This window comes from Budorcas taxicolor, chromosome 5, assembly GCF_023091745.1.
Source record: "Budorcas taxicolor isolate Tak-1 chromosome 5, Takin1.1, whole genome shotgun sequence".
Taxonomy (NCBI): domain Eukaryota; kingdom Metazoa; phylum Chordata; class Mammalia; order Artiodactyla; family Bovidae; genus Budorcas; species Budorcas taxicolor.
In genome coordinates, this window is record NC_068914.1 from 135,340,485 (window position 1) to 135,367,361 (window position 26,877).

Below are 26,877 nucleotides of genomic sequence, written 5' to 3' on the forward strand. Positions count from 1 at the left end.
CAGCAGCTTTCTGGATTTTGTCCATTTTTCCCTCTGAATTTCATCATAATAAATATTTTAACGACTTGTTGAGCAAAGATGGCATCTCATTGTTTTAACTGCATGTTTGTTATTAGTTAAACACTAAATACTTTCTTGTTCACTGAATTGCCAGTCACATTCTTAGCTCATTTTTTATCTTGATAATTATTTCTTTAAAAATTTATGTACATTTTATATATTCCAAAGCTGTTATCATTTTGTCATACAGTACTGATTTCTCTCCTCAGTATTTACCCTTTAAATACAAATTACTCATTGACTTTCTTTTGCACCATTTCATTATTCTTGCTGTTAATCCATGTCTCTTTTTGCCCTGCAAGTAGTTGGTATATACAAAAACTAATACTGAAAAAAAAAAAAACAAAAACAAAAACCAACTAATACTGCCCTTACAAAAGGACTTTGTAATAACTAATTACATAGTTTTATGAATTCCTTAATCAAGGAAGAAGGCAAACATTATATTTTTAAATCATGTTTGTGTCTCAATGATAAACCAGATCACTTGCACACCTGTGTGCCCAGTAGGTGTTGAATTGGAGTACTGTAATTCCTGCACACCTATCCTGTAGACCTCTGCAAAACTGCAAATATTTTCCACCCCATGCTCCAGCATGAAGAACCATTAGCTATTTTCTGGGTCTCACTCAAGAGCTCTTTTAGTGTTGTTTTATAGTTAAGAGCCAAGGTTATGCAGATAGCCAATCCTGAGTTTGAGTTCAGGCTTGACCCTACCAACTTCCTAGTTGTGTAACCTTGATGAAAGTCTTAGATTGCCCATCTGTAAAATGGATCATTATGGTATCTATCACACTGAAACCATAACCACAGAAAACTAGTCAATCTAATCACACGTCCGCAGCCTTGTCTAACTCAATGAAACTAAGCCATGCCCGTGGGGCCACCGAAGACAGGTAGGTTATGGTGGAGAGGTCTGACAGAATGTGGTCAACTGGAGAAGGGAATGGCAAACCACTTCAGTATTCTTGCCTTGAGAACCCATGAACGGTATGAAAAGGCAAAATGATAGGATAATGAAAGAGGAACTCCCCAGGTCGGTAGGTGCCCAATATGCTGCTGGAGATCAGTGGAGAAATAACTCCAGAAACAATGAAGGGATGGAGCCAAAGCAAAAACAATAACCAGTTGTGGATGTGACTGGTGATAGAAGCAAGGCCCGATGCTGTAAAGAGCAATATTGCATAGGAACTTGGAATGTTAGGTCAATGAATCAAGGCAAATTGGAAGTGGTCAAACAGGAGATGGCAAAAGTGAATGTTGACATTCTAGGAAATCAGCGAACTAATGCACTGGAATGGGTGAATTTAACTCAGATGACCATTATATCTACTACTGTGGGCAGGAATCTCTTAGAAGAAATGGAGTAGCCATCCTGGTCAACAAAAGAGTCTGAAATGCAGTACTTGGATGCAATCAAAAAAATGACAGACTGACCTCTGTTCGTTTCCAAGGCAAAACATTCAGTATCACAGTAATCCAATTCTATGCCCCAACCAGTAATGCTGAAGAAGCTAATGTTCAATGGTTCTATGAAGACCTACAAGACCTTCAGAACTAACACCCAAAAAAGATGTCCTTTTCATCATAGGGGACTGGAATGCAAAAGTAGGAAGTCAAGAAACACCTGGAGTCACAGGCAAATTTGGCCTTAAGAGTACAGAATGAAGCAGGACAAAGGCTAATAGAGTTTTGCCAAGAGAACGCACTGGTCATAGCAAACACCCTCTTCTAATAACACAAGAGAAAACTCTACACATGGACATCACCAGATGGTCAACACCGAAATCAGGTTGATTATATTCTTTGCAGCCAAAGATGGAGAAGCTCTATACAGTCAGCAAAAACAGGACCGGGAGCTGACTGTGGCTCAGATCATGAACTCCTTATTGCCAAATTCAGACTTAAATTGAAGAAAGTAGGAAAACCATTAGATCTTTCAGGTATGACCTAAATCAAATCCCTTATAATTATACAATGGAAGTGAGAGATAGATTTAAGGGACTAGATCTGATAGAGTGCCTGATGAACTATGGAATGAGGTTCGTGACATTGTACAGGAGACAGGGATCAAGACCCTCCCCATGGAAAAGAAATGCAAACAAGTAAAATGGCTGTCTGTGGAGTCCTTACAAATAGCTGTGAAAAGAAGAGAAGCGAAAAGCAAAGGAGAAAAGGAAAGATATAAGCATCTGAATGCAGAGTTTCAAAGAATAGCAAGAAGAAATAAGAAAGCCTTCCTCAGCGATCCATGCAAAGAAATAGAAGAAAACAACAGAATGGGAAAGACTAGAGATCTCTTCAAGAAAACTAGAGATACCAAGGGAACATTTCATGCAAAGATGGGCTCGATAAAGGACAGAAATGGCATGGACTTAACAGAAGCAGAAGATATTAAGAAGAGGTGGCAAGAATACACGGAAGAACTGTACAAAAAAGATCTTCATGACCCAGATAATCATGATGGTGTGATCACTCACCTAGAGACAGACATCTTGGAATGTGTAGTCAAGTGGGCCTTAGAAAGCATCACTAAAAATAAAGCTAGTGGAGGTGATGGAATTGCAGTTCAGCTGTTTCAAATCCTAATAGATGATGCTGTGAAAGTGCTGCACTCAATATGCCAGCAAGTTTGGAAACCTCAGCAGTGGCCACAGGACTGGAAAAGGTCAGTTTTCATTCCAATCCCAAAGAAAGGCAATGCCAAAAATTGCCCAAACAACCACAAAATTGCACTCATCTCACATGTTAGTAAAGCAATGCTCAAAATTCTCCAAGCCAGGCTTCAGCAATCCATGAACTATGAACTTCCAGATGTTCAAGTTGGTTTTAGAACAGGCAGAAGACCCAGAGATCAAATTGCCAACATCTGCTGGTTCATGGAAAAAGCAAGAGAGTTCCAGAAAAACATCTTTTTCTGCTTTATTGACTAGGCCAAAGCCTTTGACTGTGTGGATCACAATGAACTGTGGAAAATTCTTCAAGAGATGGGAATACCAGCCCACCTGACCTGACTCTTGAGAAACCTATATGCAGGTCAGGAAGCAACAGTTAGAACTGGACATGGAACAACAGACTGGTTCCAGATAGGAAAAGGAGTACGTCAAGGCTGTATATTGTCACCCTGCTTATTTAACTTCTATGCAGGGTATATAATGAGAAATGCTGGGCTGGAAGAAGCACAAGCTGGAATCAAGATTATAGGGAGAAATATCAGTGACCTCAGATATGTAGATAACACCACCCGTATGGCAGAAAGTAAAGAGGAACTAAAAAGCCTCTTGATGAAAGTGAAAGAGGAGAGTGAAAAAGTTGGCTTAAAGCTTAACATTCAGAAAATGAAGATCATGGCATCTGGTCCATCACTCCATGGGAAACAGTGGAAACAGTTCAGACTATTTTTTTGGGCTCCAAAATCACTGCAGATGGTGATTGCAGCCATGAAATTAAAACACGCTTACTCCTTGGAAGAAAAGTTATGACCAACCTAGATAGCATATTCAAAAGCAGAGACATTACTTTGCCAACAAAGGTCCATCTAGTCAAGGCTATGGTTTTTCCAGTGGTCATGTATGGATGTGTGAGTTGGACTGTGAAGAATGCTGAGTGCCAAAGAATTGATGCTTTTGAAATGTGGTGTTGGTTTAGACTCTTGAGAGTCCCTTGGACTGCAAGGAGATCCAAGCAGTCCATTTTAAAGGAGATCAGTCCTGAGTGTTCTTTGGAAAGAATGATGCTTACGCTGAAACTCCAGTACTTTGGCCACCTCATGTGAAGAGCTGACTCATTGGAAAAGACTCTGATGCTGGGAGGGATTGGTCGCAGGCAGAGAAGTGGACAACAGAGAATGAGATGGCTGGATGGCATCACCGACTTGATGGACATGAGTTTGAGTGAACTCCAGGAGTTGGTGATGGACGGGAGGCCTGGCATGCTGCAATTCATGTGGTCGCAAAGAGTCGGACATGACTGAGTGACTGAACTGAACTGATCTGATGGTATCTATCTCTTGATGTCTTATGAGACTTAGATGTTTCCCTAATTTGAGACAGGGGCATCATTAGCACTTGATAAATGATGACTATTATTTTAATATTATCATTGCAATCAAAATTAGTTAGGTAATTCAGATGAATTGTAATACTCTAACTGTTAGTGTTTGAATTATTACTTATTGCATCATTAACTTATTACATGTTTCCTGTGTTGCCTCTACAGAGAAATAAAAACAGATATCCAAATCTTTAAGGATGTATTTTTAAGATAAATTACATGGGAATACATGAAAAAAAATGAATGAAATACATATTCCTTTAGCTATTAGAAAGAATAGTAAGAATATTCTGCTTATTAAAGTAGTCATATCAGTCCTGATACGCTATTATTCTTAAATAGTAAGCAAATTCCAGTTATGTACATATCCTTCAATTTCCATTAGATAAAAACTAACTCTAATTAACCTACACTAATACTTGGCAACTTTCCTATCTTAATAAACCCAGGTAAATGAATTTTAATAAAATAACATAAAACACTAAAAAAATCTATTATGTTTATATTAAAAGAAAAAAGAACAAAACAATTTTGTTGTAACTGGGAACAAAGAAAGGAGAATAATCAGTCTTAAAAATCATTCACAGTTAACATTGTACAATAAAGGAAAATCACCCATAAGATATTTTCAAGCATATTCATGGTGGAATAGCAATGACAGTGACAATGGGTGTCTCAAAAGAAATATGAAGCAAAAATGTTGTCAATCTTTAGGTACTTATAGAAACACAATGAGGAAATATAAATACCAGGAGAGAAATAACGCAATAGCAGGAGATAAATATTAGTATTTCCTTTCTTAAGGTTGTGTTATATTTTCAAATTTGGTCTTTAGGGAACTTTAAGACGATAGTTATTGTGGTACATTAAGAAGAGTTAAGGTTTTTTGTTTTTTTTTTCTCTATCAAATAAGTATATGCAGCTGACATACATGAGAATAGACTTTTCTAATTATTTTACTGAGCTCCCTAAGTAAAAAATTGAAGAAAGTATTTTAAAACTTAGTCTTTTATGAAAATATTATAATTGTCATACTCAAACACTCTGTGATTTTGAAATGTATTTAAACAGCATGCTAATATTTTTCTGAGTCAAAAAAATTACTTATTGCAAAAAATTTATTGTTTAAATTGTGATCAGTCCTACTAAGCTTTGTCACAAATAAGATAACTTTTGTTGCCCAAGATTTTCTTGATTTCAGAACTGAAAGTCCCATGTCTGTGGAGCAGCCTCAGTCTGAACAGACTGAGATAGTTGGTCACCCTAGTTACAGGTCACTTAAATACACATTGCCATATATATACAAAATATAAAGTCAAACCAAGAATAAGACAGTTAGTTTGACACAAAATTTTAAATTCACCTTTAAGTGAGCAAAACTGATTATGAATAGAGTATTTGCACAGTCTGATTAAAAGCAAAGAAAGAAATGTTGCTTAATATAGATTAACAATGATCAAAATTTACCTTAATAAGATACTTACTTTTGTAAAAATTCTTCATGGCCACATATACTTAAAAGATGATCTCTGGGGAATAACTGGTCATTTGTGCAAAAATGTAGAATTTCTGCAATTAGGTCTTTGACAAGATAATTAGCTAAAAACAAGATTGAATAAGAAAGTGTTAATAAGAGCACATTATATATTGGCTAAGTAAAAGATTTTGAGACCAAAAAATGATGCATGCATTATGAACTGTTATAACTGTCTAGCTCCATCAAGAGGAATTAAAATGATATACATCACAGTTACTAATCTAATTATATTTGGAGATTTTTTTAAAAGTATTCTTTGCATTTTCTTTGATCACTCTGTCTCTATATAATCTAACAGAGCTAGGTATTTCATTTCTCATTCTGAAAACTTTGGTAATGGTAGCTCCTGCATTAAAAAAAAAAATGTCCTACTGTGGTTATCCTTAGAGATTTGAGAGATGCCAAAGAGATTATAGAGTGAATGCTAGGTGGCAAGCCAGGAGTCTAACCCAAATATGGCAGCTTCCAAAGCTGGTGCTCTTAATAATTCGGAGTCTTCACACCTTATCGTTCTTCTTTTCCTGTATAGAATCACCCCAGATTCTGTCTTGGACAGCATTATAATAACCTTGAAGGACATGTGCTCTTTTTATTCATCTTCCCTAGGACTCAAAAGTGTCAGCATATTATAGGGTAAAAACCCTTCGCTGTCTCATATTCACATTCTACAATATCCCCCCATAGTGATACACATATACCATTTAATTATGTTTGCCTATGAAATATTTTGTATTTATAGATGCTAAAGACGGATTCATTTATTATCATATATGATAATAGTTAGAAATTATGGACAGAGGAACCTGTTGGGCTACAATCCATGGGACTGCAGAGAGTTGGACACGACTGAGGGGCCAAGCACACAGAGCCAAAAATGCTTTCAATGTGATCTTAAATGAAAGTAGGTACAACAGATTGTACTGATGATCCTTACTGAAGATTTGAACAGCATACTGAAAATCCTCAGTTGCACTTACTCAAGGCTGTATATTGTCACCCTGCTTATTTAACTTCTATGCAGAGTACATCATGAGAAACGCTGGGCTGGAAGAAGCACAAGCTGGAATCAAGATTGCCGGGAGAAATATCAATAACCTCAGATATGCAGATGACACCACCCTTATGGCAGAAAGTGAAGAAGAACTAAAGAGCCTCTTGATGAAAGTGAAAGAGGAGAGTGAAAAAGTTGGCTTAAAGCTCAACGTTCAGAAAATGAAGATCATGGCATCTGGTCCCATCACTTCATGGGAAATTGATGGGGAAACAGTGGAAACAGTGTCAGACTTTATTTTTTGTGGCTCCAGAATCACTGCAGATGGTGATTGGAGCCATGAAATTAAAAGACGCTTACTCCTTGGAAGGAAAGTTATGACCAACCTAGATAGCATATTAAGAAGCCAGAGACATTACTTTGCCAAGGTCCATCTAGTCAAGGCTATGGTTTTTCCAGTAGTCATGTATGGATGTGAGAGTTGGACTGTGAAGAAAGCTGAGTGCCAAAGAATTGATGCTTTCGAACTGTGGTGTTGGAGAAGTCCCTTGGACTGCAAGGAGATTCAACCAGTCCATTCTAAGAGATCAGTCCTAGGTGTTCTTTGGAAGGAATGATGCTAAAGCTGAAACTCTGGTACTTTGGTCACCTCATGTGAAGAGTTGACTCATTGGAAAAGACTCTGATGCTGGGAGGGATTGGTGGCAGGAGGAGAAGGGGATGACAGAGGATGAGATGGCTGGATGGCATCACTGACTCGATGGACATGAGTTTGAAGTGAATTCCAGGAGTTGGTGATGGACAGGGAGGCCTGGAGTGCTGCAATTCATGGGGTCTCAAAGAGTCGGACATGACTGAGTGAACTGAACTGAACTGAAGTTGAGTTTTGCTTATATGTCTACATTGATGTGACTTCTTTTACCGCCAAACCATTGGGAAAGGTTTTTGTCACATACTGGCTTACAAAACATAGTATAAGTGGTATTATTGAACTTGCCATGAAGGAAAAATGGAAGCATATAATGTTGGATTTTAAAGTGCATTTTATGGGAGATCAAGCTGTTATCAATAAAATGTTTAGAGAAACAAACGATAGTGCTCATCAGGGAAGTAGAGATTACAGAAATGCCCTGACATAGGAGAGAGTGTCTTATATGTGCTACTGCTTGGTAATATTGACTGAAATATTATGAATTGAAGCTAGAGGAAAATATAGCCACAAGCAAAATCAAGACTGGAAAGGCTTTGAAAAGAAGGGGAGAGCATGGCCAATGTAAAATGGCAGGGAAATATTTCCAAAGTCTCCAGTTTATTTTAATTAATTTGACTTTCCCATTTCCAAGACTGTATGGCCCAGGCTATTTTGTAGTATGTATGCATTCATTATTTCACTCCAGTCAGTTGTTTCAGTTTACATGAAGGACTCCATAAGCTAGTTTCTAGCTGTTACTCCTCTTCTGTGCTTTGGTGTCATGTCTTCTACTACTAACTCATGTTACTCCTTGGATGTCTCATTATCACTTCAAATTCAGCATGTCTGTATCTGAAATTACCATTTTTCTCCTTGAAGCCAAATAGTTAAGCATCTGTAAGTTAAACTTTTCATCCATATTGTAAGCCAACAAGTACCATGGTTTATCTTAAGTAAATTTTATACCTATATCTTCAATTTGGCAGCTAATATGATCCTTTTTCCAGTTTCTCATAGTTGCCAACTTCATAGAACCCTTCTCAATCTGTTGACCATATTGCCTACCATATTGAAAAGGCAAAGATCCATTCGTGATTTTTTAAATTATGCTACTTTGCAGCTTAAATCTAGTTTTTATGCATCCTTCTCGATCCCTTTACATGTCTTTTGATATAAAAGAATCACTGTTGTTTTGCTTAGCGCTAAGTCATGTCCAATTCTTTGGGACCCCATGGATTGCAGCACACCAGGCTTCCCTGTCCTTCACTATCTCCTGGAGTTTGCTCAGACTCATGTCCATTGAGTTGATGATGCCATCCAACCATCTCATCCTGTGTCATCCCCTTCTTCTTCTATACTCAATCTTTTCAGCATCAGGGTCTTTTCCAGTGAGCTGGAGTATCACTGCTTTTTATTAAATCTAACTTCTTCACATATGATTCTTCCATCACTGGTTTCTAGTTCCATCAATTTAAAGCCCTTCTCTTATGTAATATTCCCCCCTCTAAAGATGCTTTTGTCTTTTCTTTAAAATAATCTTTTTCTATTTAATATTCCAATAAAATCACTCCTCTTCCATTATATTCCCTTAAGGATAGTATCTTATTTATTTATTTAATTTATACCTTCTCATTACTGCCAAATTTCTTTAAAGAGTACATAACTTCTGCCAATAGTTCTCTATTACTCTTTAATCTTTGCAAACTGACTTCTACCACTTTACAGGTCACAAATGACTTCCTAATACAGTTCCAGCTATGTATCATTTAAATCTAGAAAGTAAAGACACTGCCTTTAGAATAACTTTGGAGTTGGAAAAAAGGACAGGGAATCTTCTTCACTGAAGTGATAGCTGAAGATTGTAGAAGCAGAGACGACCTTGTTCAAAACACCTGCTCCTCCAGAAGGATTCTATTTTCTCACTCTGGGGGAAACAGAATTCTCTTTGGATGAGAATCTCTCACTGTCTACTCTTTCTGTTTAGATTTCTTTATTCCATAAGTTTCTAGCAACAGCTTCTGGTTTTTAATAGTCATTCTTGAAATGCTCTTCATATTTTTATTCTTTAGAGTACATCTATGTTATTCAGTTCAGTTCAGTTCAGTTGATCAGTCATGTCCAACTCTTTGCTACCCCATGAATTGCAGCACACCAGGCCTCCCTGTCCATCACCAACTCCCGAAGTTCACCCGAACTCATGTCCATCAAGTCGGCCATCCAGCCATCTCATCCTCTGTCTATATTATTAGTAAAGCACTAATATAAAGTAGCGAAGGGATCACAGTTTTGGTGTAAAAATTACTTTAAAATGAAAACATTTGAAATCTTATCTGTACTTTTCTTACTGAATAAAGCCAAGTCTCATAATACAGGTGCTATTAATTTCCTTCTGAGAGAGCTTCCTGCAAATTTCAGGAAGGAGACAGACTGCCCATCCACTAGCATAAAAAGATATATAATTATTGTTTTTTCTAGCTGAAACTTTAAATACCTCCCCCTGCACACATTTTTATATTATGCTCGTTAATGACTGTGTAAAGAAATCTTGTCTTTTGTCTTGTTAATCTGTCTATTGTCAATTATGTCACAGTCCTATCCCACTTCAAATTTAAATGGGCAGAGGAAAAGTTTTTCTCCTAAGAGTAGCATACACTACTCTGTATATTTTCATAAATGTGTCTTGTCTCCTCCTCTACTTTTTCCTCCTTCTCCTAATCCATCCCTTCCACCTCCTCCTTTTTATAAGCACTCTTAGTATCTTTGAGGCCACAGACATCCTCTTTACCACCGTACATTTCTAACACTTAATACAATGACCTAATCACTTTACTGAAACTGCTTGTAAAAGTCAAAAATGGCCTCTGGCTTGCCAAATCCAATTTTGGAAATTAAATATTATAAACTGGAAGATCAGGAATAGTTTCCTTAGTTCATAATTCTTTCTTCTTCTCCAGCCACTGAAGTCAGCATTACTCAGATATCATTCTGATTGGATCAAGTTGCAACACTGCATTGACCTTGGTGGTCCAATCAGAACCTGCTTTCAGAAATCGGGACGTGGATCTGAAAGCAGATCTTTTGCCCCTTTTCTCTTTGCCCATTTCTGTTCCCCTGTAACCTTGAAAGAACCTAATTAACCTGTTGATTCTTTTCTGAGATAAAAAGAAGTAAGATGAAGAATTAAGTAGCTAAAGGATGATTAATTCTCTAGAGCAACACCGCCCCCACCCCATTAGCGATCCTGCAGACATGTCCCACAGGCAAGATTACATCTGAAGAGAATCAGTCAACCTGCACAGAACAGAGAACAACGCAGAACCCAGCCTTCTGCCTCTACGAGTCACTGAGATTCTTCCCCCACTTGTTTCCCTTTAAAAACTGTCAGGGCTGAGCAGAATCTTTGGAGTGGGGCATGAGTCCATCTTCTCCACACCATCCACAGATTGCCAGCTTTTCTGATTAAAGCACCTTCAATAATTCCTCCTGATTATTGGTTTTTAGCAGTGAGCAGGCAAACATGAGTTTGGTAACAGATCCAACAGATTGAACTTTCTTTAGAGATTGAACTTTCTTAAGGTAGCTGGCCAAATAACATTTAAGCTTGAGCCTGGCTTTCCACGTGATTCAGAAAAGTAAGGGAAATGAGTCAGCAGAAAGTAAGAGAAACACAAGAGACAGTTATACAGAGAGGAGATAAGGTGAGAGACATACAGGAATTTTGGACTGCTTGTACATCAGATTTTCTTCCCAAATGTTTTCTGAATTCCTACTCCTAAATGCTAAAGAAATACCTGGAATCCTTAAAAAAATTTTATTTAACTTATATCAGCAGGAGTTGGTTTCTGTTAGTTTCGAACCAGATAATCCTAATACTCCTACATAATATTGTTATGTTTGTAGTCATCTGTACTAACTTGGAGCCTTAGGTAGAGTAAGAAAGGAAGAAGAAGAAGAACAACAACAACAACAACAAAATCTAGTAATCATAATGAAACTACAGTCCATGAGGTTACAAAGAGTCAGACATGACTGAGTAACTAACACTTCTTCTTCAATGAAAAAATTGAAATCAACCTTGACTATTCATTGGAAGGACTGATACTGAAGCTGAATCTCCAGTAACTTTGGCCATCTGATGTGAAGAGCCAAAAAGACCCTGATGCCAGGAAAGATTGAAGACAGGAGGAGAAGGGGACAACAGAGGAGAAGATGGTTGGATGGCATCACCGATTCAATGGATATGAGTTTGAGCAAACTCCAGGAGATAGTGAAGGACAAGGGAGCCTGATATGTTGCCATCCATGGGGTCGCAAAGAGTCAGACATCACTTAGCAACTGAACAACAATAATTTGTCAAGAAACAGCAATTGATAGGTAGACACTTAGTAGCAACAAAGGTTGTTTGAAGAAGAAAATTGTTTTGCAAAAAGGTTGACTGTAACAGTGAAATAAATATTAAACAACTTAAAGAGATTCTAAAACTTGAGGGAATAAGAATCATCTGGTGAGTTTAATAAGATAGATACCTGGGATCCATCTGCAGAGACTGATTCAGTGGATCTGCTAACTATACTGGACTGACAGGACTATTACAGTTCTTACTCTGAAGATACAGGCTGTGTATCAATGTCTATTCCATCTTCCATTTACTTTTGAATAAAACAGTTGTTTCTAAAGGATAAGAACAGCCATTTCCACTTACATGTAGCCTTTCTCTAGAATCTTTCTGAAATTTAGCTTTTATTTTTAATATGCTAAAAACTTGCTATACTTGCTATTTCATAGTAGGAAAATAAGGTGTCCTGGGGTGAGCTATGGAGAGAGTTCTTTGAAACAATAGCTAAGTAAATGTTAAAAGATTTCCAACTGCTTTCCTGTTACTTCACTTCAGGGCAAAATACTAGCTAACACTGCTTCTCTTAATGACTTCAGACTGTGGGCTCAAGGCTAGGCAGCTCATACCAGCTTTTAGGTAGATTTTTATACTCATTTGCAAGATTGCTTACCACATGGGATAAAATGAAGTCCTTTTGTTGAGTTATCAGTAAAAATATTTATATTAAACTTAGTATTAGAAAAGAGCTTATATGGAAATGCTGTAGTCATGCTCCAAATCTTCCCAGAATTGGAATCCATGTCAGCGGCATGATATGATTCTCTTATTCTGAAAAACATATGTGAAAAAGTACTTAGGACAAAATTGCAAGAAACTTCTTGCAGGGTTTGCAATAGAAGATTTAATATAGGAAAGTAGCCAGCAGCTGATTCGTGGTACAGTGCTGTTAGCTAGGGTAGCTTGGTAAGGATTACAGTTAAACCAAAAATAACTGTAAATGTCTGGTCTTTAAATTTTCTCTGGTGCATCTCATTTGAAGCAATTAGGAATATATTGTCCAGCAAAAACAAGAGAGGAACAGTTGCTATTGCTGCCTTCTTTCCCACAAATGCACACACACACACACACACACACACACACACTATATTGCCTTCGTTTTTGTATCCCACCAGGCACACACACACACACACACACACACACTATGATATATTCATTTTTGTATCCCATCATCACTAAACACAGTCCATGAACATGAAAGGGGTTCCACAAATGCTTCTAAATGCTTTATTGAGTGGAAAACTTTTTGCCAGTGCACAACTACACAGCCAGCCAAGCAGACTTGGAAAAGGAATTTTGTGACAGCATAGAAAGAAATTTCATTAGACCTGCCTGATGGCTAATGCCCGACAATCCCATGGGGGATAATACCATTTTCCAGATTTCCAAGAGAAAAGATTTTCCTTGCCTGGCCACAACTCAGTCAGTGAGAGACTGTCACAAGTCAGCCAATGAAAAGCCACTCTAATGGAAAACTCCCTTTGCCTCTGATGGACTTTTGTAATAGCCCCTCCCAACTTCCCCTTCTCCTTTATGAAAGTTTTCCTCTCCTTTGCTTTACTGGGAGTTGCCTGTGGTTTTCCATAATTACATGACCCAAAGTGTAATTTTTTGCTTCTTCCAAATAAACCCATTTTGCTGATGAAAAAGGAATACATTGTCATTCATAAAATATGAAAATTCACCCTGAACAATGACTATTGCTTCACTGACATTTCCTCTGAAGCTTGAACTCGTGCCTTTCTCAAGCCAGAAGTCACTCATTTGTTATTTATTCATTTATTGATGGTTAAATTCTCTTGTTTGTGTCATATCGGTAAGTACAATTCTTGGCAGCTCATTTTCTTTAAAATTTGGATTTTACACAAATATTTGGATTTTGTATAAATAATTGAGCTCAGAAGTCATTTGTACATTCTGCACAATTATTTGCTGTGTCAGAGTCAGAGAACTGCAAAATAGTTTTTCCTTGGAGCCAGGAGCCTTGAGTTTGAACCCTGACTCTCTTATTCAGTAGTTTCATGGTCAGAGGCAAGTTATTTGACCATATTCTTTGTTTGCACAAATGAGGATATTTATATCTACTTTAAAGTTTTATGTGAGAAAAGGCATATAAAAGACTTTTGTAGAATGTAAAGCAATACATGCATGTTCAGTTCAGTTCAGTCGCTCAGTCGTGTCCGACTCTTTGCGACCCCATGAATCGCGGCACGCCAGGCCTCCCTGTCCATCACCAACTCCCGGAGTTCACTCAGACTCACGTCCATCGAGTCAGTGATGCCATCCAGCCATCTCATCCTCGGTCATCCCCTTCTCCTCCTGCTCCCAATCCCTCCCAGCATCAGAGTCTTTTCTAATGAGTCAACTCTTCACATGAGATGGCCAAAGTACTGGAGTTTCAGCTTTAGCATCATCCCCTCCAAAGAAATCCCAGGGCTGATCTCCTTCAGAATGGACTGGTTGGATCTCCTTGCAGTCCAAGGGACTCTGAAGAGTCTTCTCCAACACCACAGTTCAAATGCATCAATTCTTCAGCACTCAGCTTTCTTCACAGTCCAACTCTCACATCCATACATGACCACAGGAAAAACCATAGCCTTGACTAGACAGACCTTAGTCGGCAAAGTAATGTCTCTGCTTTTGAATATGCTATCTAGGTTGGTCATAACTTTTCTTCCAAGGAGTAAGCGTCTTTTAATTTCATGACTGCAGTCACCATCTGCAGTGATTTTGCGGTCTCAAAAAATGAAGTCTGACACTGTTTCCATTGTTTCCCCATCTATTTCCCATGAAGTGATGGGACCGGATGCCATGATCTTCGTTTTCTGAATGTTGCATGTAATGCATCATAATTATCATTATATATCATTATAGCTGAATCTCTGTAGAGCTATATTTTTATGCCCACATGTAGAATATAACATTTGTAACTAGCTATTTAAAATGCTTTTGATGATGAATATGAAGCCTTGGATTATTTTTCCTTTTTTGTTAATTTTGCAGAACCCTAAACTTTCTAGTAATTTTCCTGAATGAAAATTATGCATTCTGTGTAATATATCATATATAGTACATCCTTGACATTCATCCTAACAATTTATGCAGCATTAAAGTAATATAGGCTCACTGAGGTAGCTCCATCTCTGTACCCTTAAACTCTACCAAAACATCCCTTCTTTAAGGAACCTCGCAAGTGGAAAAGTATATGTTCATCCAATGGGCCTGGCATGCATAAGGATCATCTTGTTTTCTGGATTCTATCCCCAAAGTTTTTGACTCAGTAGGTAAGTGGAGGATTACTACCCCCACCCCAATTTTTTTCTCCCAGCAGTTTTCCAAATAAGTCAATATTACTACAGTTCAAGAACCACTACTTAGGATAAACATATAGGCCACTCTTCCTTCTTTTACCCTCCATCAAAGGTTTGGACTCCATTTCTGAATTGAGGAGTTTGATGATCTAGCATTCAACCATATGATAAGATACTGCTCAATGCTTACATGCATGATTTAACCTTCTACCATTTTGGAGGATTCAATTTAAAATGTAAATTCATGACTCTCTTTTCTAAACCTTCACTGAGCATCTACTGTGGGCCCAAAACTTTTTTGTGTACTATTGCTCTGGTGACTCAGACAGTAAAGAATTCGCCTGCATTGCAGGAGAACTGGGTTTGATCCCTGGGATGGAAAATTCCCTGGAGAAGGAAACAGCTGTCCACTCCAATATTCTGGCCTAGAGAATTCCATGGACAGAGGAGCCTGGCAGGCTATAGTCCATGGGGTTGCAAAGAGTTGGGTATAACTGAGCGACTCTGACTGTTGCTCTGTGATGGCCTTTGCCTGCAGCAGCTTAAAGCACGGTTTCGGTTCCGGGTCAGAGACTGAAGTCAGGCCATGGCAGTGAGAGCGCTGAATCCTAACCACTAGACCCCCAGTGACCAGTGATCAGTGGCCAGTGGCAAGGCCCTGGCCCATCAGATGTGTAGAAGTGAATTTTCGCATAGAGATGGAAAGTAGTGAAGGAAAGAAATTGTTTATTAGGAGGAAAAGAGCACATGTGGATAGGCACATGGATGGGCTGAGAGTCATGCCCTCAGAGGAGTTTGAATCCCTTTTATGGGGTGTTTCTTCCGGGTTTCCTTTGGCCATTCATCTTGCTTTACCTGGTTCCGAGTCTGTATTTGGTTTATCTCAGGGTCCTTCTGTGGGTGTAGGCACATCTGTTAGCCAAGATGGATTTTAGCAAATGTGCTATTGGATATTGACATTACCTACTATGCCCTGGCACCACCTTCCTTTTTGAGCTTCAGGGAGCCTTCCTGCACATGTGTAGTTGGGGAGATCTCTTTGACATCGAGAATGAGGAATATGGGGTCTTTTATCTCTTAACTGGGTAGGGCTCAGCTCCTCTCTCACTCTTATCTTGGAGTATATGTCTACAGGGGACAAACTTCGGCTGCATAGCTTGGGACCTGTCTGTCTCCTGTCTCACTATGATATTTTATTGTATCATAAAACTACATTTCTTGAGATATATGGCTTAAAATATGTCATAATAGGAAACCAGATTCCACAAATTAGAGAGCCTCTTGAAGGGTATGTAGCAGGAATGTTAACAGCATTTTTAGGTATGGTTATTTAAATATTAGGAAAAAACACGAAATTGGATATATAAATCCATTCTACTATGGCTTACCAGAAAGTTTGGAGACTCTCTTAAGAAACTTGTCTTTCAAATTCAATTTGGTCTGTTTTTGAATGAAAGAGCTTTGGATATTTGGATATCTAAATATTTTTGCAAGTATTTGGACACCAGCGCATAGTAGGTCCTCAAAAAATTGTTGTTGCGTGAACAGTGTGTTTGTGTACAAAATAATTATGCATATATAAATTCATTTTATATGAGTACATGCCAACAAAAATTATTGCAAACAAAAAAGTAAATGTGTAAATGTAACCTTTGTCCTCTTTTTTACTACTTTAACATTTATTATTGTTTGGTTGTCTTTTTTTAGTACTTATGGTTACTTTGAAAGAAACTATTGAGAAAAATTCCATCTAAGAGTTTAAAAATGTACCATGAGCTACTGACAAACCATCCCATAAAATATTTTTATGTCACTATTAAGAAGGTTTCATCAAAAAATACATACTAAATTCTCTTGGGGAAAAAAGTTATGGGAGAGACTAATAAGTGTTTTTTGATGGAGCTATACTAAGTATTACCTTGTGATATGAAGAGAGCTATTTCTCACGCTTCGAGAGTAGAAATTACCACATCTTAAATTTTATTAAAGTGTCAAGTTCCTGGCAGTGCTTGTCAGATTGTTACAGTGGGTAGCTTATTCTTGAAAGAATCAATATTGATATCTTTAAAGATCCTAATTTAGGAATCCAAAGTGCCATTTAAATTTTTCTTCTGTGAACTGGAGCAAGAAGTTAATTAAAGTTTGAATATGGGTTCATGGATTTGAAATGCTTTTTTTTTGGTATGTGTGTGCCCTTTGGTTCTTCCAATATGGTAACAAGGCTTTTTAACTTGACCTTGCTTTTCAGTTTTCTTCTTGTTCTTTGTTTGAATCTCTCTCATGCATGAACTAGTTAGTAGGCATTCAGGTAGCTTTTTAAGATAATGGCTAAATCAGTGGTTCAAATCTTTAATCCCAAATGATCATTCAGCAGGCAGCAGCTATAGGTGATAAATATGTTTACTTATATGTATATTTATTACACTTAAAACAGCCAAAAAGTATAAAAATCAAGATAATTAAAATGAAAGTGCACTAATTTTTCAAAAATTTCAGAAATCTGAGCAAAAGAAGAAATGGCATTATGTAAATTTTCATTGATTAATGAGAGATTGGTCTTTAAAAAGGAGGCATCTACGTTTATAAGTTCTTTATTTAGGTTAGCAAAAAGGGGATCTGCGATTTCTTGTTAATATCCCTTAGTGATCAAATTTGTTTTTCAGTGGACAAACAGCCATGCATTTATTCAGCATTCTGGCAGCCCATTCAGGGTAAGATTGAGTTATTAAGCAGAAGGTATTCTCATTGTTCTAAATAGTATATTCCAGGTAAGAAGGATAAATTCATGCTAGTTTGGGACAGAGCCACAGAAGTCAGTCACTTATGTGCTAGTTAAATGAGAAGTTAATTTACTGCAAACCAAACTATTAGCAAACAGCATGAGCAAGCCCAAAGTTATAAAACTTTCATCTTTAGCAGATTTTCAGGGGAAATTTTTTATTATTTTACTGTAAACAATGAAACAATACCAGAAGTTGATTAATGAACTACTGTGTAATAAATTTATCCATTTAACTATGTTAAAAATTATAGAGCTTTAACATTCTATATGCAAGATTAGTCAGTTCAAGGATGTTAAGATAGACAAATTCATGCACATTCTAGAAATGTCAAAGTTGAATGAAATAGCAGCACTCACTTTTTTACTTTGTTGCAAAAGGATGCCAAACTCATATTACTGCCTTGAGCTACTTCAACCAGCTGAATGGAACAACCTGTCAGCTTAAAATAAAAACTGTTAAAATAGTTTTGTGTGGAGAAAAGGTAAATACAATTCTAAAATTTTTATTTTGTTTTAAAAAGCCATTCTGCTTTTAATAATATTTTTAAAACTTTACTGAAAAAATACAAATGGAAAAATACATAAATCTGAAAAATATTTATATTTGAACTTTGAGGAATATATGCAACTGTGAATATTAATATCCAATCAAAATATACATTTCTATCACTTTAGAAAGTTCCCCCATATCTCCTTTTCTCAGTCTCAACATCTATTTGGTAACTGTTAATTCACATTTCTGTCACCATATGCTCTTGTGTTTCTGTCTTCTTTCATTTAAATCATACATATTTTAAAATTTATGCTGTCATACATTATCAAAGATTTATCTTTTTTATTGCCTATTAGTTTTATTTGAAGTAGCGTCGGACATGACTTCACTTTCACTTTCACTTTTCACTTTCATGCATTGGAGAAGGAAATGGCAACCCACTCCAGTGTTCTTGCCTGGAGAATCCCAGGGACGGCGGAGCCTGGTCAGCTGCTGTCTATGGGGTCGCACAGAGTCAGACACGACTGATGTGACTTAGCAGCAGCAGCAGCAGCAGTAGTCTTTTTCATTACTATTCCACAGTTTGTTTACCCATTTTCTTTTTGATGGACAGGTGTGTTGTTTGTAGTTTTGGAGTATTGTAAAGAGAAATATTAATTTTCATATGCAAGTGTTTTTTGGACATGTGTTCCACTTCTTGTGAATAAGTGCATAAATGACTCAGTCAGAGGGTAGGTATATGATTAACTTTAAAAGAAAAATCTTTGCTTTATGTATTTTGAAGCTGTTACTACATACATATGCATTTAAATTTATTATGTCTTCCTGATTGACTCTTTTATTATTATGAAATGACCCTTTTCTTTCTCTAGTAATATCTTGCCTTGAACTGTACTTTTTCTGATATTTGTAATGACACAAGGCTTTGTTTTGCTGGTTGAATGTTAAACATTTTGATTTCTTTTACTTTCAAACTATCTGTACCTATGCTTTTCAAATTTGACTCTTGTAAATAATACTTGTCTTTCTTATCTAGTTTGGAATGGATTTAGCATATTTCTGGATGTGGTTGGGTTTAAGACTGCCATGTTCACATATACTTCTTTCTATTCATTTCTTCTATTTTGTTTTGTTCTTCTATTTCTCCTTCCCTGACTTTTTCAATCTATTTGATTTTTCTCCTGTTTCATTTAATTCCTCTGTTGGATTTTTAGTTTTTCTTTTTTTTTTTACTGTTCCTGTAGTGGTTATACTAGCTTAGAAATTAAAATATGCATCCTAAATATTTCACAGTTTACTTAGAGTTAATACTGTACTACTGCATTTAAAATGTAAGAACTTTCAACAGCAAATAACATTTACCCCCTTCATCTTTTATGCTCTTGTTGTCTTTTACTTTTTGTTTACATATACAGTAATTCTCATAATGAAATACTATTTTTTTTGCTTTATACAGCTGTCTTTCAAAAAAATAAGATTAAAGTAGTTTTTCTGATATACTATCATATTTACCATTTGTTCTGTTCTTTTCTAGATTCCATCTGATATAATTTTCTTTGCATATAAAGCACTTTGGTGTTTTTTGTGTGTATGTGAACTAAGTTTTCTCTACATTTGTTTATATGATAATATTTTTATTTTATTTAAAATTTCAAGCATGTACTCAATGAGTATAGAAGTATGAATTCTTTTCTTTTTTTAAAATAAAACTTTCAAAATGCCATTCCATTGTCATTTGGCTTCCATTGTTTCTGATAAGATAATACTTTAATTCAAAATGTTTCATTGCATGACATATTTTTTCCCCCTCTCTGCTGCCTTTTATGATCTTTTCAAATTTGGTCTTCATATGTTCTAGTATAATTTGTCTACATGTGGTTGTCTTTGCATTTATAGTTTGAGATGTATTGATTTTATTATATCTATAATTTTATATTTTGTACTCAATTTGATAAAATTCAGGGTATTATTTCTTGAAATGAATTTTTCCATCTTTCCTCTCCTGTTAGCTTTCCAAATTATCCATATGTTAAACTGTTTATCTCATAAGTTTCTTAGTCCTGCTCACTTTTATAAAGTTCTTTTATTTTCTCTTTTTTAGTTTGGATAATTTCTATTATTTTCCTTTCAAGTACTGTTTTTTCCCTCTATCATCCTTTATCTGTTTTTAAGCGTACCCACTGACTTTTTCTTTGCAGGTATAATTTTAATACTAAATTTTCCTTAGTCTTTGCTTTTTCATAGTTTCTTGTTTCCTCCTCAGATTCCTTATTTGTCTTTCATTATGTTCACATTTACTTCATCTACTTGAACATCCTTTTAATAACTTCCTTCGATTCACTGTCTGTTAATTCCAACATCTGTTCCATCTCAGAATCTATTCACTGAGTTATTTTCTTGATTATGGTTCAGAATTCCCTATTCTTTACACATCTTATGCATTTGTTATTAAATATTGGATATTGTAGATGACACATTAGGAATTGTTTCTACAAACTACAGTTTTTCTCTGGCAGGCAGTTGAAATCCTTTTGGTCTTGTCTGCCTTGATTTTATTTTTTGGGAGGCCACATCTAATTTGGTATGTAGAGCATTTACTATAGAGCACAACTTTTGCTCTTAAGAGAGAGTTTTGTGTGCTCTCAATCGAATACCAGAAATGTTCTGCTCAGTCTTCTCTTGCTGGATCAGAACTTGTGGCCTGTGTAACTTCTATTTGTGTGTGGTGAATACGATCTCTTGGCCAACAATCTGCAGTATAAATCCCATCCACTGCATAGCTCCTTCTGTGGTCTGCTCTGCAAATCACAGTGTCCTTTGCAGCCTAGAACTGCAGTCTCTGCCTCCTCAGTTTAGTGATGCTGTTGTCGTTCAGTCGCTCCGTTGTGTCCAGCTCTTTGTGACCCCATGGACTGCAGGCTTCTCTGTCCTATCTTCTGGAGTTTGCTTAAACTCATGTCCATTGAGTTGGTGATACCATCCAACCATCTCATCCTCTGTCATCCCCTTCTCCTCCTGCCCTTAATCTTTCCCAGCATCAGGGTCTTTAGCCATGAATTGGCTCTCTGCATGAGGTGGCCAAAGTATTGGAGCTTCAGTTTCAGCATCAGTTCTTCCAGTGAATATTCAGGATGGTTTCCTTTATGATTGACTGATTTGATCTCTTTCTGTCCAAGTGAATCTCAAGAGTCTTCTCCAACACCACAGTTTGAAAACATCAGTTCTTTGGCGCTCAGCCTTCTTTAGGTACTGCAGCTCAAATTAGGCTCCACTAGCCTACCTAGCACCAGGAAGAATCCCTGCAGAAACCAGAATGACCATAACAACCCTTGGGTGTTTCTCTTCTCTCACGGATCACTGTCTCGACTGATTCTTCAGTCTTGAAAGCAGTAGTTTCATGTATTTTGTCTAATTTTATAGTTGTTTTCAGTGGTGAGAGAAAGTTTAATACTTGTTACACCATCATAATCAGAAGTAGAGGTTCCTAAAATTCATCCACTTTTAATTCAAATCCCTTGAGGTGTTATTTCTTCTGCAAGTGCCTCAGACACAGTTGTGTCTTCTCTAATGAACTCATCCTCTGTGTTATTTTACTGTGTTGCCATTATTCATTTGCATGTAAATTTGAACAATATGCTATTCCTAAAATCAGGTATCATGCATTTTTCTTCTTTGTTATTTTTTATGCCTAGTATGTCATATATAACTTAAGAATAATAATAAATAGTTGTCAAATAAATGAAGAATCCTTTTGTCTAACCCTGAATATTACAGCTGAAATAATGTTTCTTCTTTTTATTGTTTACTTCTTGTTTCCCTTGTGTCTGGAGTCTGTATAGCAGAGAAATGTTCAAATATTATGCAAGAAGCTTTGTGGTTACTAAAATGATTGGAAAACTACTAATGAACCCATCAGGATGAATTGCACAATGATTACTTAATTTCCTACTCTTGAAATGTTCCCAATAGATGGTGCCTGCCAACAGGGTAATTTAGAAGCCTCTGAGTAAAGGGCCATTTTTCCTACCAATAATATGATGTTTTAATTCATGGTAATGTAACTCAAAATATAAATGTAATGAAATGAATTTGTGTTTCTGTGTGTGCATAGCAACACAATAAGAATGAAAAATACAATCATATAAAACTCCAACTATGATATTTTTTATCTAATAAAATGTAAATACTATACCGCACTATTTAATTTTGATGAAACAAGAACTTTAAAAATATTAGAAAAACTCTTTCTTTAGAAAAAATCGTTAATTCATGAAAATGGAATTTGTGAATAATAGGCATTTTTTCAAAAGTAGTAGCAATACATTCCCTTACTGAATATTAGTTATTCTTGTTACCAAATTCACCCAGCACATTATTGATTGATTCTTTCAGATTCATATTTTTAGGTTGAAAAATATGGTACATACCTCTGTGTTCTTTGGGAGTGTACTTTCCCATATCCTGGGTAGAGAAGAACCTTTAAAGGGCATCAGAGAAGACTCTACAATGTTCATATTTCTACTGCTTTTATTTTCTTCTTTTGGCATCAAGTTAGTTGACAAGAATGGGTATATAGGAAGAATGCTGCTTTCAAATCCTATATAGTAGTTATGATTTTCATTTTCCAGTTGACTCTGTGAATTAGTTTTATCCAGACTGGTAGATGATAGAGGCAAAATATTGAATCCGTAATCATCAGCATCATGGTATTTTCCTATGGGATTTCCCCAAGAGCTTCCTTTATTGATGTTTTGAGGATTTGGTAGCACAGAATGCCTACTAAAACCAATTACTGGCGTTTCACTAACTTGGTGACAGGAGAGTTCTGAGCTTTTAAAAGTGAATTCATTCAAGGATGTTTGGTCTGTTTCATCTAATGAATGTTTTCTTGAGTCCCAGTGTGGTGCACTGGGCACAAAAAAGGCATTTTCTTCAATTTCTCTATGACAGAGTGGGATTTTGTTACTGATCTCACCTACTACATTATCAAAACCCAGACTGACTGTGCTAGGAAAAAGAGGTTGATTCAAGGAGGAGAATTCTTGGTGCTCCTGCTGCTTTTCATGTGATTCACTGGAATTTAGATCTGTTTTCCAGTAATATGCCATTCTTTATTTTAGGTAACTGAGAGGGTTGACTCAGGTCCAAATATCTCTTCAATGATATTATAAAAGATGATAGAAAATTTCCTAGACAAATGATAAAAGGAAATTTAAAAATGTGATTAATTAGAAATAAAAGAGCTTTCAAGAAAGAAACATGTTGAATAAATACAGACGATTGTTTTGAAGTTTCATAGCAAATGAGATAAACCCATGGGTTATATAAATCCATCAGAGCTCACATAATTAAAGTCCAAGGGGGAGTATTGACTTCAGAGACATGCATGAAACTCCTGTAGTAGAAAACTAAGTCCACTTCAGTCATGACGGTGATTTCATGAATGAAAGCCGGTATTCTCCTTTGGACTCCTTTACTACTGAAAACCCACTGGCCCATAGCAGCATTATCTCCTTCTATATTTAATCATCTATCAGCATGCTGGGCTTCCCTGGTGGCTCAGAGGGTAAAGCGTCTGCCTGCAATGCAGGAGACCTGGGTTCAATCCCTGGGCCAGGAAGATCCCCTGGAGAAGGAAATGGCATTCTACTCCAGTACTTTTGCCTGGAAAATCCCATGGACAGAGAAGCCTAGTAGACTACAGTCCATGGGATCGCAAAGAGTTGGACACGACTGAACGACTTCACTTTCACTTTATCAGCATGCTAGTATGCTAAAGTATCTTAACAGTCTCTTCATGATCAGCAGTGATTCCATTCCTAGATACAGTCTTAACTCTTTTCAGCCCTCCATAACCAGTCATCTTGTAGGTTGGCTAGACCCTTTCATATCCTCGCTCAAACTTTAAATAATTGCCAACTTCTCTCATCACTTCTCCAAAGCAATTTTCATTAAGTTCACTGATGAGAAAATTCAACTGATGTTTATCAATCTCTATTTTAACTTACCTCTCTGCAAAACTTGAACCCTTTTATTCACTATACTTATTTAAAATTTTCTTTCTGTGTCCTACATTGACTCTCTGTGACACTGTACTCTCAGAGTTCAGTGTTAGCTCTTTCTCAAGAATCCTCTGCCATATTGTTCATTACCTACTGGACCCCTTGTCAGAGCTTTTCTTCTCATCCATTTTCTGTGTGTAAATTATTTCATACCTCCTATGGCTTAAATTACTATCTACATATCAATAACCCTAACACAGGACCATTCTTATCATTGTCTCCACTTGGAATTTTTTTTTAACCTCTAAGAGAAAGTCCAAAACCTAAATCAAAATTCACCCAAAAATCTGCTTTTATTCCAATGTCTTCTGTGACAGAAAATGGCCCAACAATTCACTCAGTTTCTTAGACCAGAAACCAGGGTTTTATCTTTGAGTCTTCCCACACCTTAATTCTTCTATCTCCGGTAAGTCACCAGTTCCTATAGGAGATCTTGCTTCCTTTTTTGTCTACCACTGTCACAATCTTAGTCTAAAGTTTTCTAATCCTCTCATCTGCATTGTTGCAGTTTCTCTGAAACTGCTTCCACATTTTCTACAATTCATTCTTGAGTCTTGTAATCCATTTTTTGTGTTATACTGTTACATTTAATAGACTAACCATATATCACCTTTGTATATAACAGTGGTTCCTACTGTCTGGGGGTAACATGTATAAATGTTATATATGTAACATTTTTCTGTCCCATTAAATCATTAGGCCATGTTAGTCTTTTCACTTATAACTCAGTATTTAGTGCTTTGCTTCACTGAGAGTAGTTGCTCATTTGCATTTATTGATCAAATGATTTAAATGTTGGAAAAATTATAGTTGAATTATAAGAAAATGACACTGAAAAGTATTTCTGTAATTTTGTGGATTCATTTGGAGGAGGAGGTGGCAATCCACTCCAGTGTTCTTGCCTGGAGAGTCCCATGGACAGCAGAGCTGGACAGGCTATGGTCGATGGAGGTCGCAAAGGGTTGGACATGACTGACTGAGTGACTAAACAACAACAATGTGGATTTATTAATTGCCTTAACAATTATATGTGTGTTAAAGGACAAAAAAACATTTTAAATGGTGATTATAATAGTCATTACCTATCAAATACCATTTTCTATCAATGTGTTTTGCAATGGCAAATGATTTTTATTATATTGGCACTAAGGGTCTACTTGAAACTCACAACCACCTGAGACATAAACAAGTTAGATTTATTATGTGTCACTCAAGAAATTGTACTGATTCGAGAAAGATTTTCAGGAGATATAAATAAAATGGAACTTCAGAAGATATAAATAAAATGTGTATAGAAGGATATGTGAAATAGAAAATTAATCTATAAAATTTATTCCAAACTATTCAAATTGATGGGTCACACAGATACATTATCTAGCCATAATCCGTTTTGCAGAAATTGACATTTTTTTCATTTCCATAGTAGTAGTTAAAGGTGTGTTTCATTAAAGCAACTTATACACTAACAAAAGCAGAATATTAAGAAGAGGTGGCAAGAATACAAAGAACTATACAAAAAAGATCTTCACAACCCAGATAATCACAATGGTGTGATCATTCACCTAGAGCCAGACATCCTGGAATGTGAAGTCAAGTGGGCCTTAGGAAACATCACTATGAACAAAGCTAGTGGAGGAGATGGAATTCCAGTTGAGCTATTTCAAATCCTAAAAGATGATGCTGTGATAGTGCTGCACTCAATAGGCCAGCAAATTTGGAAAACTCAGCAGTGGCCACAGGACTGGAAAAGGTCAGTTTCCATTCCAATCCCAAAGAAAGGCAATGCCAAAGAATGCTCAAACTACCGCACAATGACACTCATCTCACATGCTAGTAAAGTAATGCTCAAAATTCTCCAAGCCAGGCTTCAACAGTACGTGAACTGTGAACTTCCAGATGTTCAAGCCTTATTTGGAAAAGGTGGAGGAACCAGAGATCAAATTGCCAACATCCGCTGGATCATTGAAAAAGCAAGAGAGTTCCAGAAAAATATCTACTTCTACTTTATTGACTATGCCAAAGTCTTTGACTGTGTGGATCACAAAAAACTCTTAAACGTGGAAAATTCTTAAAGAAATGGGAATACCAGACCACCTGACCTGCCTCTTGAGAAATCTGTATGCAGGTCAGGAAGCAACAGTTAGAACTAGACATGGAACAGCAGACTGGTTCCAAATAGCGAAAGGAGTATGTCAAGGCTGTATATTGTCATCCTGCTTATTTAACTTCTATGCAGAGTACATCATGAGAAACACTGGGCTGGATGAAGCACAAGCTAGAATCAAGATAACTGGGAGAAATATCAATAACCTCAGTTATGCAGATGGCAGAAAGTGAAGAACTAAAGAGCCTCTTGATGAAAGTGAAAGAGGAGAGTGAAAAAGTTGGCTTAAAACCCAACATGCAGAAAACTAAGATCATGGCATCCGGTCCCATAACTTCATGGCGAATAGATGGAGAAACAGTGGAAACAGTGTCAGACTTTATTTTAGGGGGCTCCAAAA

General features: G+C 36.6%; 1 protein-coding gene across 1 annotated transcript in view; it reads right to left on the bottom strand.

The window, feature by feature from the left end:
• The window catches only part of PIK3C2G (phosphatidylinositol-4-phosphate 3-kinase catalytic subunit type 2 gamma), a 444,386-nt gene extending 420,967 nt beyond the window's left edge, over positions 1-23,419 (bottom strand). Inside the window, exons 1-4 of the mRNA XM_052640675.1 lie at positions 22,739-23,419; positions 18,176-18,258; positions 12,339-12,496; positions 5,598-5,712 (exon numbers count right to left, since the gene is read on the bottom strand). Coding sequence (XP_052496635.1) covers positions 5,598-5,712; positions 12,339-12,496; positions 18,176-18,258; positions 22,739-23,419 — 1,037 coding nt within the window. The remainder of the gene's footprint in view (positions 1-5,597; positions 5,713-12,338; positions 12,497-18,175; positions 18,259-22,738) is intronic.
• Between the last annotated feature and the right edge of the window lie 3,458 nt (positions 23,420-26,877).